The sequence below is a fragment of the Physeter macrocephalus genome, chromosome 4, assembly GCF_002837175.3.
Source record: "Physeter macrocephalus isolate SW-GA chromosome 4, ASM283717v5, whole genome shotgun sequence".
NCBI classification, from domain to species: Eukaryota; Metazoa; Chordata; class Mammalia; order Artiodactyla; family Physeteridae; genus Physeter; species Physeter macrocephalus.
The window spans coordinates 118,539,584-118,553,229 of NC_041217.1; the positions used below are offsets into that span (position 1 = coordinate 118,539,584).

The window sequence follows — 13,646 nt, forward strand, 5'->3', positions numbered from 1 at the left end:
CCAAATTCATATGTTGAAGCGCTAACCATTCCCACGTGACCATGTTTGAAGATAGGGACTTAAGAGAAGTAATTGAATTTAATGAGGTCATAAGGGTATGGCTCTAATCTAATAAAACTGGTGTCTTTGTAAGAAGAAGAGACACCAGAGCTCACTCTCTCCCTATGCATGTGCACAGACAAGAGGCCATGTGAGAACACAGTGAGAATGTAGCTGTCTACGAGCCAGGATGAGAGGCCTCACCAGAAACCAACCCAGATGGTACCTTGATCTTGGACTTTTAGCCTCCAGAACTATGAGAAAATAAATTTCTGTTGTTTAAGCCACCCAGTTTGTGGCATTTTGTTATGGCAACCTAAGCTGACTAATGCAGGTGGGAACTTCAACCCCACCCTTGACATCTGGGGAGGAGAGGGAGGCTGTAAATTCTCTACAGAAACTTGAACGGGGCTTCCCTGGTGGCGCAGTGGTTGAGAATCTGCCTGCCAATGCAGGGGACACGGGTTCGAGCCCTGGTCTGGGAAGATCCCACATGCCGCGGAGCAACTAGGCCCGTGAGCCACAATACTGAGCCTGTGCATCTGGAGCCTGTGCTCCGCAGCAAGAGAGGCCGCGATAGTGAGAGGCCCATGCACCGCGATGAAGAGTGGCCCCCGCTGGCCACAACTACAGAAAGCCCTTGCACAGAAACGAAGACCCAACACAGCCAAAAATAAATAAATAAATAAATAAATTTTAAAAATATATTAAAAAAAAAGAAACTTGAACGATGAGATTCAGGAGTTTCCAGATTAGTGAACACACTGAGGTACTGGAAGGGTGGTACATTGGGAGAAGTTATGAAAGCTCGGTGTCTCTCCTTATACCTTGCCCTTTGCATCTCCTCCTTTGTAATAAACCGGTAAATGTGTTTTACCTGAGTTCTGTGAGCCATTCGAGCAAATTATCAAACCCAAGGGCAAGGTCATGGGAATACCCGAATTTGTAGCCAACATGGTCAGAAGTGCGGGTAGCCTGGGGATTCAGGACTTATAGTGGTGTTTCTGAAGTGAGATATCACTTCAGACGGAGTGAGCGGAGCCCTTACACCTGTGGAGTCTGATGCTAACTATTCTGAGTTACTGTCAGAATAGGATTGAACTATGGATTCCCAGTTGGTATCAGAATTGGAAAATCATAAGTGATGTCAGAAACACCATTTAGTATAACATTTTAGCAGTATTTGATGTTTAGAATTACAAAGAAATAGTAAATTCACATTTGGTTCTTTCATTATTTCATACTGATATTTTCTGAAGTATCTAATAATTCAATCTAATGAACAAATGGACAGGTAACTATGCAGTTCAAAATCAAAACATGAATTTTTTTTCTGTCACAGTAAATAAATCAAGTACACACTATTGTATTGCATGAAGTAATAAGATGTCTTGAAAAGAATACAGATACACAAATTGAACAGATACACAACACTGAAACATTTTAGTTAAGTTTATTTTTAGAATGTATATGCACGGAATGAGACTGTACAGTAGACCAAAGGTTAACCAGAGACCAATAGAGTTATATAAAAATAACTTAAGGGAAATTTTATTGATTTATTTTAAATAAGGCAAGTGAAATGTCGGCTCAGAATTAAACAAGATTTTCAAGTAACTTTTGGTCATTGTATAAAGGGAGAATATGAACATCAAATTTTTGGTTATTACTGTACAAAATGGAAAACAAATGCTTTCCAAATTGCAGTAAAATTAACTCCTCTAATACAAATACCACTAAGTCTACAAAGTCACTGGCAAGTTATTTAAATCCTAGAATATTTTCTCAATGTAAATTTTGGAACATTCTGAATACTTTTATAAACCCTCCTTCCTGTCATTGGAAAAACATTGAAATTCCAAGAAATTTCTGTTACTTTAATTATAAGAGGTCAAAACAACAAGCCAAATGTATCTTTCTAGATTAATGTGATTCAGGTACAGTGGAACTCAAGGGCAACACATAATTTTAATAAAACCAAATCTATTATAGAAAAGGCAAGTCATAAAGCTAAACAAAAATAGAAAACTACTATTAGCATCAGTTGCATAGGTTTAGTATAAGAGTACTTATTTTAAAATTTTTACTGGAAAAAACCTTAAAGCCCACCCTTTCTCTTTCCTGGAGTTTAAGCAGTAGATCATGTTCTAATTACTCAACAATTACTAACATGGTGATCTGATTAATTTTTATACCTGCCAATGTGTTCACGGGCTATAATAATCCTTTGAATTTGTGCTGTACCTTCATAAATCTGCAAAAAAAAAAAAATACATGTAGGTTAAATATCTTCCATATGTAAACACCCAGTATTTCGGACAGTACTCTAAGCTCCACTGCAATACCAAACTGAATCAAACCATATATAGGGTCTGCAGTCTACAGTGATTCTGAAACTTGATTTTCTGAAACCCATGAAAATACATAAATTCTCTAAAGATTAGTTAAAATTATTATAAAAACTAATTTACCAAAATTTTGGAGGACAGTCTTAAAACAACAAAGAAAAGGATATTAACATTTCAAAGTGTTTGGGAAATCTAAAGTTCAATGTTGCTAAAATATTTAACCAACTTTTTTGAACTGTTTTTAGCTAGTTGTCGCCTTCAGTCATTTTCTGTTCTTACTCTTAAACCTGATTTTTATCTCTTGTTGCCTAAGGAACACAGTTGCTAAAGAAAAAGATGCTGGAAGGATTTGTTTTTGTTCATTTAGGTAGCCCTAGTAGCCAGCCCTCACTTCCAGTTTAAACTTCTAACCATTTATTAGTTCAGATGGCAGAGAAATCTAAAATGTAATAATTACAAGCTCCAGGGAAGGGAGAGTATCACCAGATAAACCCATAACTTTGGATAAGGCACAAATTCTGGTTCTCAGTTTTTTCAAGTCTAAATTGAGGGGCTGCACTGTCTAAATTTCTTTCTCTAACATTCTATGATTCCACCTCTGGATTTCAAATGACTGGATTTGTCAAATAATTTGCTGGGGGTTGAGGAAAGCAAGGGAAGAGATATTGAGAATCATGGCTTATAATTACTTCAACTACATGTGGATATGAGCATTTATATCTTATTCACTAAATTACTCCTATCTCTAAGTTTTTCTAACCATCAATTTAATTTATAAGTCATCTATATCACCTTCTCCTCATGTTGTTTTATCTCCCAAATATGACTTCAAGAGTTATCAGGTAAGATTCAAAATAAAATAATTTAATTAATTTAAATGATACACATACTTTTAGGAGAGCAAAGAGTGGGTTACAATTAGCTAGGATGTTAAGAATCAAAGAAGGCTGATCCAGACATCCTGTACATGTCTGCACCATTTACTTTGTTAGCCTGTTCTCTCTCAAGGAATACACTTCAATGTAACATTCTTCCTTGTGTTAATTAGTTCCAAAAATTTAGGCTCACAGCCATTTATTATAATGATTTATTATTACCTGTGACATAAAAATCTATAAACAATCAGAAATCTATGTCATTTATGAATATTATGTTCCTTAAAAATCAATAAAAATCATTTTTAACATTACCTGATAGATCTTGGCATCCCTCATTAGCTTTTCTACAGGATAGTCTGTATTATATCCGTTGCCTCCAAAAATCTGAACAGCATCAGTAGCTACCTGATTTGCAATATCTCCAGCACATGCCTTTGCAATAGAGGCAAAATAGGTATTTCGGTGACCAGAATCAACCTCCCAAGCTGCTCTTTGGTAACTCAATCTAGCTAGTTCAACTTTCATTGCCATGTCAGCCAGCAAAAATGATATTCCTTGGTGCTAGAATTAAACAGAAAAAAGTTTAAGGATATTTATTGACTAAAAGTTTTTTCCCTGGAACTTTTTTTTTTAACTTTTAAAACTAATTTTAGACTTAAAAAGTTACACTCTGCTTCCTCCAATGGTAACATATTACAAAACCATAGTATAATAAACATTGGTAAAATATTATCAGCTAAACTATATACTTTATTCAAATTTGGCCAAGTTTTCCACCAATGTCCTTTTTCTGTTGAAAGATCCCATCCAGGATTCCAACTGAATTAAATTGCTATTTCTTCCTAGTCTTTCCTTCTCTTTCATGACCATGGTGCACTTTTGAATAATACTGATTGGTTATTTTTTTGTAGAATGTCCCTCAATTTGGGTTTGCCTGATGTTTTCTCAGGAGTGGAATGAGGTTATAATTTTTGACAAAAATACCACAAAAATTATATGGATCCTTCAGAGTATCTCCTGGGACTCTAAAGAAAATTGCCATAGATAGTGAAAAATAATGTGGCACTGTATCAGATGCTGATGGGAAAGTGACATAGACAAATAAAAGATGTTTCTTATCCTCCACAGGTTCATAATTAAATAGGAGACTTAGACAAATACTTTCAAGAGGAGACAGTAAGTTTTCTATGAGTTATATGGCCAAGATATGTTATAAGATAGAAATATGTTCACCATACCTTGATATGTGAAAATTTCAAATATGTAGTATGCTTACAGCTTTGGAAAAATATATTCATGACCCCAAAAGAGCAGAATACACATTCTGTTAAAGAGCACATGGAACATTCTGCAGGACAGATAACATGTTAGGCCACAAAAAAAGTCTCAATAAATGTAACAGGGTTGAAATCATGTCAAATATCTTTATTGACCACAATGGTAGAGACTATAAATCAACTACAAAAACAAAAAAAGTCCTGCAAAAAACACAAACATGTGGAATCTAAACAACATGCTACTAAAAAACCCAATGGTTCACTGAAGAAATCAAAGAGGAAATTTAAAAATACCTGGAGACAAATGAAAATGGAAACACAATGTTCTAAAATCTATGGGACATAACAAAGGCAGTTCTAAGAAGTTTATAGCAATACAGGCCTTCCTCAAGAAACAAGAAAAATCTCAAATAGACAATTAACCTTACACATGAAGAAACTAGAAAAAGAAAAACAAAAGTCCAAAGTTAATAGAACAAAGGAAATAATACAGCTGAGAGTGGAAATAAATGAAATCAAGACAAAAAAATACAAAAGAGATCAATGAAACTAAGAGCTGATTCTTTGAAAAGATAAACAAAATTGATAAATCTTTAGCCAGACTCATCAAAAAAAGACAGGACCCAAACAAATAAAATCAGAAACAAAAAAGGACAAGATGCAACCAATATCACAGACACACAAAATATCATAAGAGATTACTACAAAAATTACATGCCAACAAATTAGACAACCTAGAAGAAATGGGTAAATTCATTTAGACATATAACCTAAGAAGACTAAATAAGAAAGAGGAAGAAATAGAAATTTGAACAGACCAATTACTAGTAATGAAACTGAAGCAGTAATGGAAAAACTCCCAAGAAACGAAAGTCCAGGACCAGACAGCTTCACAGGTGAATTCTACCAGACATTTAACAAAGACTTAACACCTATCCTTCTCAAACTATTCCAAGAAATTGAGAAAGGAATGCTCCCAAACTCACTCTACAAAGACAGCATTACTCTGATAGCAAAACCAAATCACTACAAAAAAAAAAAAAGTAAAAATACATAAAAATTACAGGCCAATATCCCAGATGAACATAGATTCTAAAATCCTCAACAAATAATAACAAACCAAATTCATTAATATCTTAAAAAGATCATACACCATGAGATCAAGAGGGATTTATCCCAGGGATGCAAGGATGGTTCAATATTCGCAAGTCAGTCAACGTGATAAACCACGTTAACAAAATGAAGGATAAAAACCATATAAACATTTCAATAGATGCAGAAAAAGCTTTTGACAAAATTCAACACCCATTTATGATAAAAACACTCAACCAAGTGTGTGTAGAGGGAACATACCTCAACATAATTAAGGACATAAGTGACAAAAACCATAGCTAACATCATACTCAATGGCAAAAAGCTGAAAGCATTTCCTCTAAGATCAGGAACAAGACAAGGATGCCCACTCCCACCACTTTTTTTTTTTTTTTTTTGAGGTACGTGGGCCTCTCACTGTTGTGGCCTCTCCCGTTGCGGAGCACAGGCTCTAGGTGCGCAGCCCCTACCACTTTTATTCAACATAGAATTGGAAGTCCTATCCACAACAATCAGACAAGAAAAAGAGGTAAAAAGCATCCACACTAGAAAGGAAGAAGTAAAACTGTCACTGTTTGCAGATGATGATATAGAAAACCCTATAGACTCCACAAAAAAACTATTAGAATGCTGTAGCGTTTTTATACACTAATAATGATCTGTCAGAAAGAGAAAAGAAAACGATCCCATTTACAATTGCATCAAAAAGAATACCTAGGAATAAAAGTAATCAAGGAGGTAAAAGACCTGTACTCTGAAAACTGTGAAACATTGATGAAAGAAACAGAAGATGATACAAATAGAAAGAGAGTCCATGCTAATGGATTGGAAGAATTAATACTGTTAAAATACCCATACTATCAAAAGCAATCTACAGATTCATAACAATATGAATATCAAAATACCAACAGAATTTTTCACAGAACTAGAATAATCCTATAATTTGTATGGAACCAAAAAGACCCTGAATAACCAAAGCAATCTTGAGAAAGAACAAAGCTGGAGGTATCATGCTTCCTGGTTTCAAATTATACTACAAAGCTATAGAAATCAAAACAGTATGATACTGGCACAAAAACAGACACATCAATCAATGGAACAGAATAGAAAGCCCAGAAATAAATGCACACTTATACGATCAATTAATCTTCAACAAAGAAGGTAAGAATATACAATAGGGAAAAGACAGCCAGTTTAAAAAATGGTCAGCTACATGCAAAAAACAAAACTGGACCATTTCTTTACACCATATACAAAAATAAACTCAAAATGGATTAAAGAATTAAAAGACCAGAAACCATAGAACTCCTAGAAGAAAACAGAGGCAGTATGCTTGTTTACACTGGTCTTATCAATATTTTTTGGATCTGTCTCCTCAGGCAAGGGCAACAAAAGCAAAAATAAACAAATGGGAGTAGATAAAAGTAAAAACAAAAAAGCTTTTGCACAGTGAAGGAAATCATCAACAAAATGAAAAAGCAACCTACTGAATGGGAGAAGATATTTGCAAATGATACATTTGATAAGGGTTAATATCCAAATTACATTAAAAAATGCAACTTATCAAAAAAAGAAATCCAACAAAAAATGGGCAGAGGACCTGATTAGATATTTTTCCAAAAACACAAAGATGGCCAATAGACACATGAAAAGATGCTCAAAGTCACTAATCATCAGGAAAATGCAAATCAACACCACAATGAAATATTGCCTCACACCTGTCAGAAAGGCTGTTATCAAAAAGACAACCAATAACAAGTGTTGGTGACAATGTGGAGAAAATGAAACCCTCGTGTACTGCTGGTGGGAATGTAAATTGGTGCAGCCACTATGGAAAACAGTATATAGGTTCCTCAAAAAATTAAAAATAGTACTATCATATGATCCAGCAATTCCACTTCTGGTTTACCTGAAGAAAAGAAAAACACTAATTCAAAAAGGTATGTGCACTCCCATGTTATATAAATAAATAAGTCAGAGGGATGTTATATACAGCATAAGGAATATAGTCAATAATACTACAGTAATTTAGTATGTTGAAAGATGGTTACTAGACTTATAGTGGTGATAATTTCTTAATGGGTTTGCCTGTCAAATCACTGTTGTACACCTGAAACCAATATAATACTGTATGTCAACTATACATCAATTAAAAAAACACATGCACTATATATATATATAAATTTTTATTTTATTTTATTTTATTTATTTTTTGAAAAAGGGAATATAGAGCAAAATGAAAAAATTCACAGTAATTTTATCTGGACAAGGGGATTATGAATAACTTTTTTAACTTAATTTTACTTATATTGTATCACATAAATTATTCTACAATGGACATGGAACGGAAAATATCCTTTAATATACATTCAAAGAAGTCCTAAAGGCATTCAGAAACAAGAATACTAAGATTATTAGAAAGGTGCTTTGTGTAGTATGCAACACCAAAATAGGTTTTGAAGACCAATAGGTTATAAAAAAGACCCCACACATTCTACGACTGTGTACAAACTAATAGGAACTAAAGGTCACAAAAAATAAAACAAAAAACTGATGTGTTCAATTTCATATATTTACTCTAGTACTTTAGAACGTGACAAGTTGCTTGAGACCAGTGTGGTAATTAAGTCTTAGAGGAGGCATTATTAACCAATGTGAATAATTCCTACGTAGGATAAGGAAAGTAGTATCTTCCCTTATTACTATCTGCCTGAATTGTGTCCATTCTTCTAAGTCAATGATTCTTTCAGTTTTTTGTTTCATTTTTGAATAGGTAATACAACCACCAGTTCAAAGTTCAAATATTCTTCCTACTTGTATCATCCCTGTCCTTCCCCACCCCATTTAATTCCCCCTCCTGGAGGTAATGAGGTTAACAGTTTGTTTTTCATTCTCTCAGAGATATTATATACACACATAAGCAAATACATCTATTGTCTATCCCTCATTTTTTCCTGCCCCCCCATTGTCTCTCCCTTTTTTACACATATGGTAGCCTACCATGTTGATGGGTTTTCATTTTGCTTTTTTTATTTATCAATAAATCTAAGCACTCTATATATCAATACAAAGAGAACTTCTTTATTCTTCTTTAGAACTGCAGGGTATTCTAATGTATGGATGATCAAAATTTTGTCTGTTTCTAGTATTAGGCTGTTTCCATACAATGCTGAAATAAACAACCTATAAATAAGTCACATTGCACATAATGGGAGTATATCTGAAAGATAAATATTATATGAAATATAGCTGTAGGATAACCATTCCAATGTGGGCCCAAAGGTAGGTACTTTAGATATATATTGCCAAAATGTGGTTCATAAAAGTTACACCAATTTATATTCCCATTGGCATTATGCAGAATCACTTATTTCACTACAGCCTCGGCAACGTGGTATAACATGCCCATGCTTCTCTTGAAAGATTTTGATTTAAAAATCTAGGGTGGTACCCAGTTTACGTTTTTAATTAACACTCCCAAAGAGTCTCATTCAGTTGCATTTCAGACCATGCTTTGAGAAACTCTGTTCTAAATCCAGCTCAAATTCCCTGTAATGCATCTAGCCCAAGACAGTCTCTCTCCTTTTGGTTCTGTAACCCTGTCTGTAGCTCTCATTTTGGGACTTAATGTTATATTGCTCTATATTATTTCTTAATATTTCTTTTCTGATATGTATCTTACCTCCAAAGTCAAAGGCTCTTGAGGGCAGAGGCTATATCAAACTTCCTTTATATCTCTGGAAATAGCACATGTAGAGTGTGCAAAGAGGACAGACTCTTTAATAAGTGACTACTTGGGTTCAAATCTTTTTTTTCTTTTTTTAAACATCTTTATTGGAATATAATTGCTTCACAATGGTGTGTTAGTTTCTGCTTTATAACAAAGTGAATCAGTTATACATATACATATATCCCCATATCTCCTCCCTCTTGCATCTCCCTCCCCCACCACCCCTCTAGGTGGTCAAAAAGCAACCAGCTGATCTCCCTGTGCTTTGCGGCTGCTTCCCACTAGCTATCTATTTTACATTTGGTAGTATACATTAGTGATGCCACTCTTTCACTTCCTCCCAGCTTACCCTTACCCCCACCCCGTGTCCTCAAGTCCATTCTCTACACCTGCGTCTTTATTCCTGTCCTGCCCCTAGGTTCTTCAGAACCATTATTTTTATATATTCCATATATATGTGTTAGCATACGGTATTTGTTTTTCTCTTTCTGACTTACTTCACTCTGTATGACAGACTCTAGGTCCATCCACCTCACTAAAAATAACTCAAGTTCGCTTCTTCTTATGGATGAGTAATATTCCATTGTATATACGTGCCACATCTTCTTTATCCATTCATCTGTCAATGGACATTTAGGTTGCTTCCATGTCCTGGCTATTGTACATAAAGCTGCAATGAACATTGTGGTACATGAATCTTTTTGAATTATGGTTTTCTCAGTGTATATGCCCAGTAGTGGCATTGCTGGGTTGTATGGTAGTTCTATTTTTAGTTTTTTAAGGAGAGGGTTCCCTTTTCTCCAAACCCTCTCGAGCATTTATTGTTTGTAGATTTTTTGATGATGGCCATTCTGACTGGTGTGAGGTGACACCTCATTGTAGTTTTGATTTGCATTTCTCTAATGATTAGTGATGTTCAGCCTCCTTTCATGTGTTTGTTGGCAATCTGTATACTTTCTCTGGAGAAATGTCTATTTAGGTCTTCTGCCCATTTATGGATTGGGTTGTTTACTTTTTTGATATTGAGCTAAATGAGCCGCTTGTATATTTTGGAGATTAATCCTTTGTCAGTTGCTTTGATTACAAATATTTTCTCCCATTCTGAGGGTTGTCTTTTCATCTTTTTTATGGTTTCCTTTGCTGTGCAAATGCATTTAAGTTCCATTAGGTCCCATTTGTTTATTTTTGTTTTTATTTCCATTTCTCTAGGAGGTGGGTCAAAAAGGATCTTGCTGTGATTTATGTCATAGAGTGTTCTGCCTATTTTTCCTCTAAGAGTTGTGATAGTGTCTGGCCTTACATTTAGGTCTTTAACCATTTTGAGTTTATTTTTGTGTATGGTGTTAAGGAGTGTTCTAATTTCATACTTTTACACGTACCTGTCCAGTTTTCCCAGCACCACTTATTAAAGAGGCTGTTGTTTCTCCATGGTATATTCTTGCCTCCTTTATCAAGAATACGGTGACCATATGTGTGTGGGGTCTGGATTTACATTTAGGTCTTTAATCCATTTTGAGTTTATTGTTGTGTATGGTGTTAGGCAGTGTTCTAATTTAATTCTTTTACATGCAGCTGTACAGTTCTCCCAGCACCATATAGTCAAGAGGCTGTCTTTTCTCCATTTTATATTCTTTCCTCCTTTATCAAAGATAACGTCACCATATGTGCGAGGGTTTATCTCTGGGCATTCTATCCTGTTCCACTTATCTATATTTCCATTCTTGTGCCAGTACCATAGTGTCTTGATAACTGTAGATTTGTAGTAGAGTCTGAAGTCAGGGAGCCTGATACATCCAGCTTCGTTTTTCTTTCTCGAGATTACTTTGGCTATTTGGGGTCTTTTGTGCCTCCATACAAATTTTAAGATGTTTTCTTCTAGTTCTGTAAAAAATGCCACTGGGGGCTTCCCTGGTGGCACAGTGGTTGAGAGTCCAATGCTGATGCAGGGGACGCAGGTTCGTATCCCGGTCCAGGAAGATCCCACATGTCGTGGAGCAGCTAGGCCCGTGAGCCATGGCTGCTGAGCCTGTGCGTCCGGATCCTGTGCTCCACAACGGGAGAGGCCACAACAGTGAGAGGTCCACGTACCACAAAAAAAAAAAAAAAAAAAAAAAAAAAAAAATGCCACTGATAATTTGTTAGGGATTGCATTAAATCTGTAGATTGCTTTGCGTAGTAGAGTCATTTTCACGATGTTGATTCTTCCAATCCAAGAACATGGTATATCTCTCCATCTGTTTGTATCATCTTTAATTTCTTTCATCGGTGTCTTATAGTTTTCGGCGTACAGGTCTTTTGTCTCCTTAGGTAGGTTTATTCCTAGGCATTTTATTCTTTTTGTTGCAATGGTAAATGGGAGTGTTTCCTTAATTTCTCTTTCAGATTTGGCATCATTAGTGTATAGGAATACAAGATATTTCTGTGCATTAATTTGTATCCTGCTACTTTACCAAATTCATTGATCAGCTCTAGTAGTTTTCTGGTGGCATCTTCAGGATTTTCTATGTATACTATCATGTCATCTGAAAACAGTGGCAGCTTTACTTCTTCTATTCCAATTTGGATTCCTTTTATTTCTTTTTTCTTCTGTGACTGGTGTGGCTAAAACTTCAAAAACTATGTTGAATAACAGTGGTGAGAGTGGGCAACCTTGTCTTGTTCCTGATCTTAGTGGAAATGGTTTCAGTCTTTTACCATTGAGAATGATGTTGGTTGTGGGTTTGTCATATATAGCCTTTGTTATGTTGAGGTAAGTTCCCTCTATGCCTACTTTCTGGAGGGTTTTTAACATAAATGGGTGTTGAATTTTGTCGAAAGCTTTTCCTGCATCTATTGAGATGATCATATGGTTTTTCTCCTTCAATTTGTTAATATGGTGTATCACACTGATTGATTGGCATATAGTGAAGAATCCTTGCATTCCTGGGATAAACCCCACTTGATCATGGTGTATGATCCTTTTAATTTGCTGTTGGATTCTGTTTCCTAGTATTTTGTTGATGATTTTTGCACCTATGTTCATCAGTGATATTGGCCTGTAGTTTTCTTTCTTTGTGACATCTTTGTCTGGTTTTGGTATCAGGGTGATGGTGGTCTTCTAGAATGAGTTTGGGAGTGTTCCTCCCTCTGCTATATTTTGGAAGAGTTTGAGAAGGATAGGTGTTAGCTCTTCTCTAAATGTTTGACAGAATTCGCCTGTGAATCCATCTGGTCCTGGGCTTTGGTTGTTGGAAGGCTTTTAATCACAGTTTCAATTTTAGTGCTTGTGATTGGTCTGTTTATGTTTTCTATTTCTTCCTGGTTCAGTCTCAGAAGGTTGTGCTTTTCTAAGAATTTGTCCATTTCTTCCAGGTTGTCCATTTTATTGGTATATAGTTGCTTGTAGTAATCTCTTATGATCCTTTGTATTTATGCAGTGTCAGTTGTTACTTCTCCTTTTTCATTTCCAATTCTATTGATTTGAGTCTTCCCCCTTTTTTTCTTGATGAGTCTGGCTAACGGCTTATCAATTTTGTTTATCTTCTCACAGAACCAGCTTTTAGTTTTATTGATCTTTGCTACTGTTTCCTTCATCTCTTTTTCATTTATTTCTGATCTTTATGAGTTCTTTCCTTCTGCTAACTTTGGGGGTTTTTTATTCTTCTTTCTCTGATTGCTTTAGGTGTAAGGTTAGGTTGTTTATTTGAGATGTTTCTTGTTTCTTGAGGTAGGAGTGTATTGCTATAAACTTCCCTCTTAGAACTGCTTTTGCTGCTTTCCATAGGTTTTGGATAGTCGTGTTTTCATTGTCATTTTTCTCTAGGTATTTTTTGATTTCTTATTTGATTTCTTCAGTGATCTCTTGGTTATTAAGTAGTGTATTGTTTAGCCTCCATGTATTTGTATTTTTTACAGATTTTTTCCCACGACTGATATCTAGTCTCATAGCGTTGTGGTAGGAAAAGATACTTGATACTATTTCAATTTTTTAAAATTTACCAAGGCTTGATTTGTGACCCAAGATATGATCTATCCTGGAGAATGTTCCATGAGCATGTTAGAAGAAAGTGTATTCCATTGTTTTTGGATGGAATGTCCTATAAATAACAATTAAGTCCATCTTGTTTAATGTATCATTTAAAGCTTGTGTTTTCTTATTTATTTTCATTTTGGATGATCTGTCCATTGGTGAAAGTGGCGTGTTCAAGTCCCCTATTATTATTGTGTTACTGTCAATTTCCCCTTTTATGGCTGTTAGCATTTGCCTTATGTATTGAGATGCTTCTATGTTGGGTGCATAAAT

The 13,646-nt window shown here is 35.1% G+C and overlaps 1 protein-coding gene across 1 annotated transcript in view; it reads right to left on the reverse strand.

The window, feature by feature from the left end:
- Positions 1–1,507: 1,507 nt before the first annotated feature.
- Positions 1,508–13,646, reverse strand: part of ACADM (acyl-CoA dehydrogenase medium chain) — a 57,056-nt gene continuing 44,917 nt past the window's right edge. Inside the window, exons 11-12 of the mRNA XM_007106893.4 lie at positions 3,578–3,826; positions 1,508–2,293 (exon numbers count right to left, since the gene is read on the reverse strand). Coding sequence (XP_007106955.1) covers positions 2,222–2,293; positions 3,578–3,826 — 321 coding nt within the window. The 3' untranslated portion in view covers positions 1,508–2,221. The remainder of the gene's footprint in view (positions 2,294–3,577; positions 3,827–13,646) is intronic.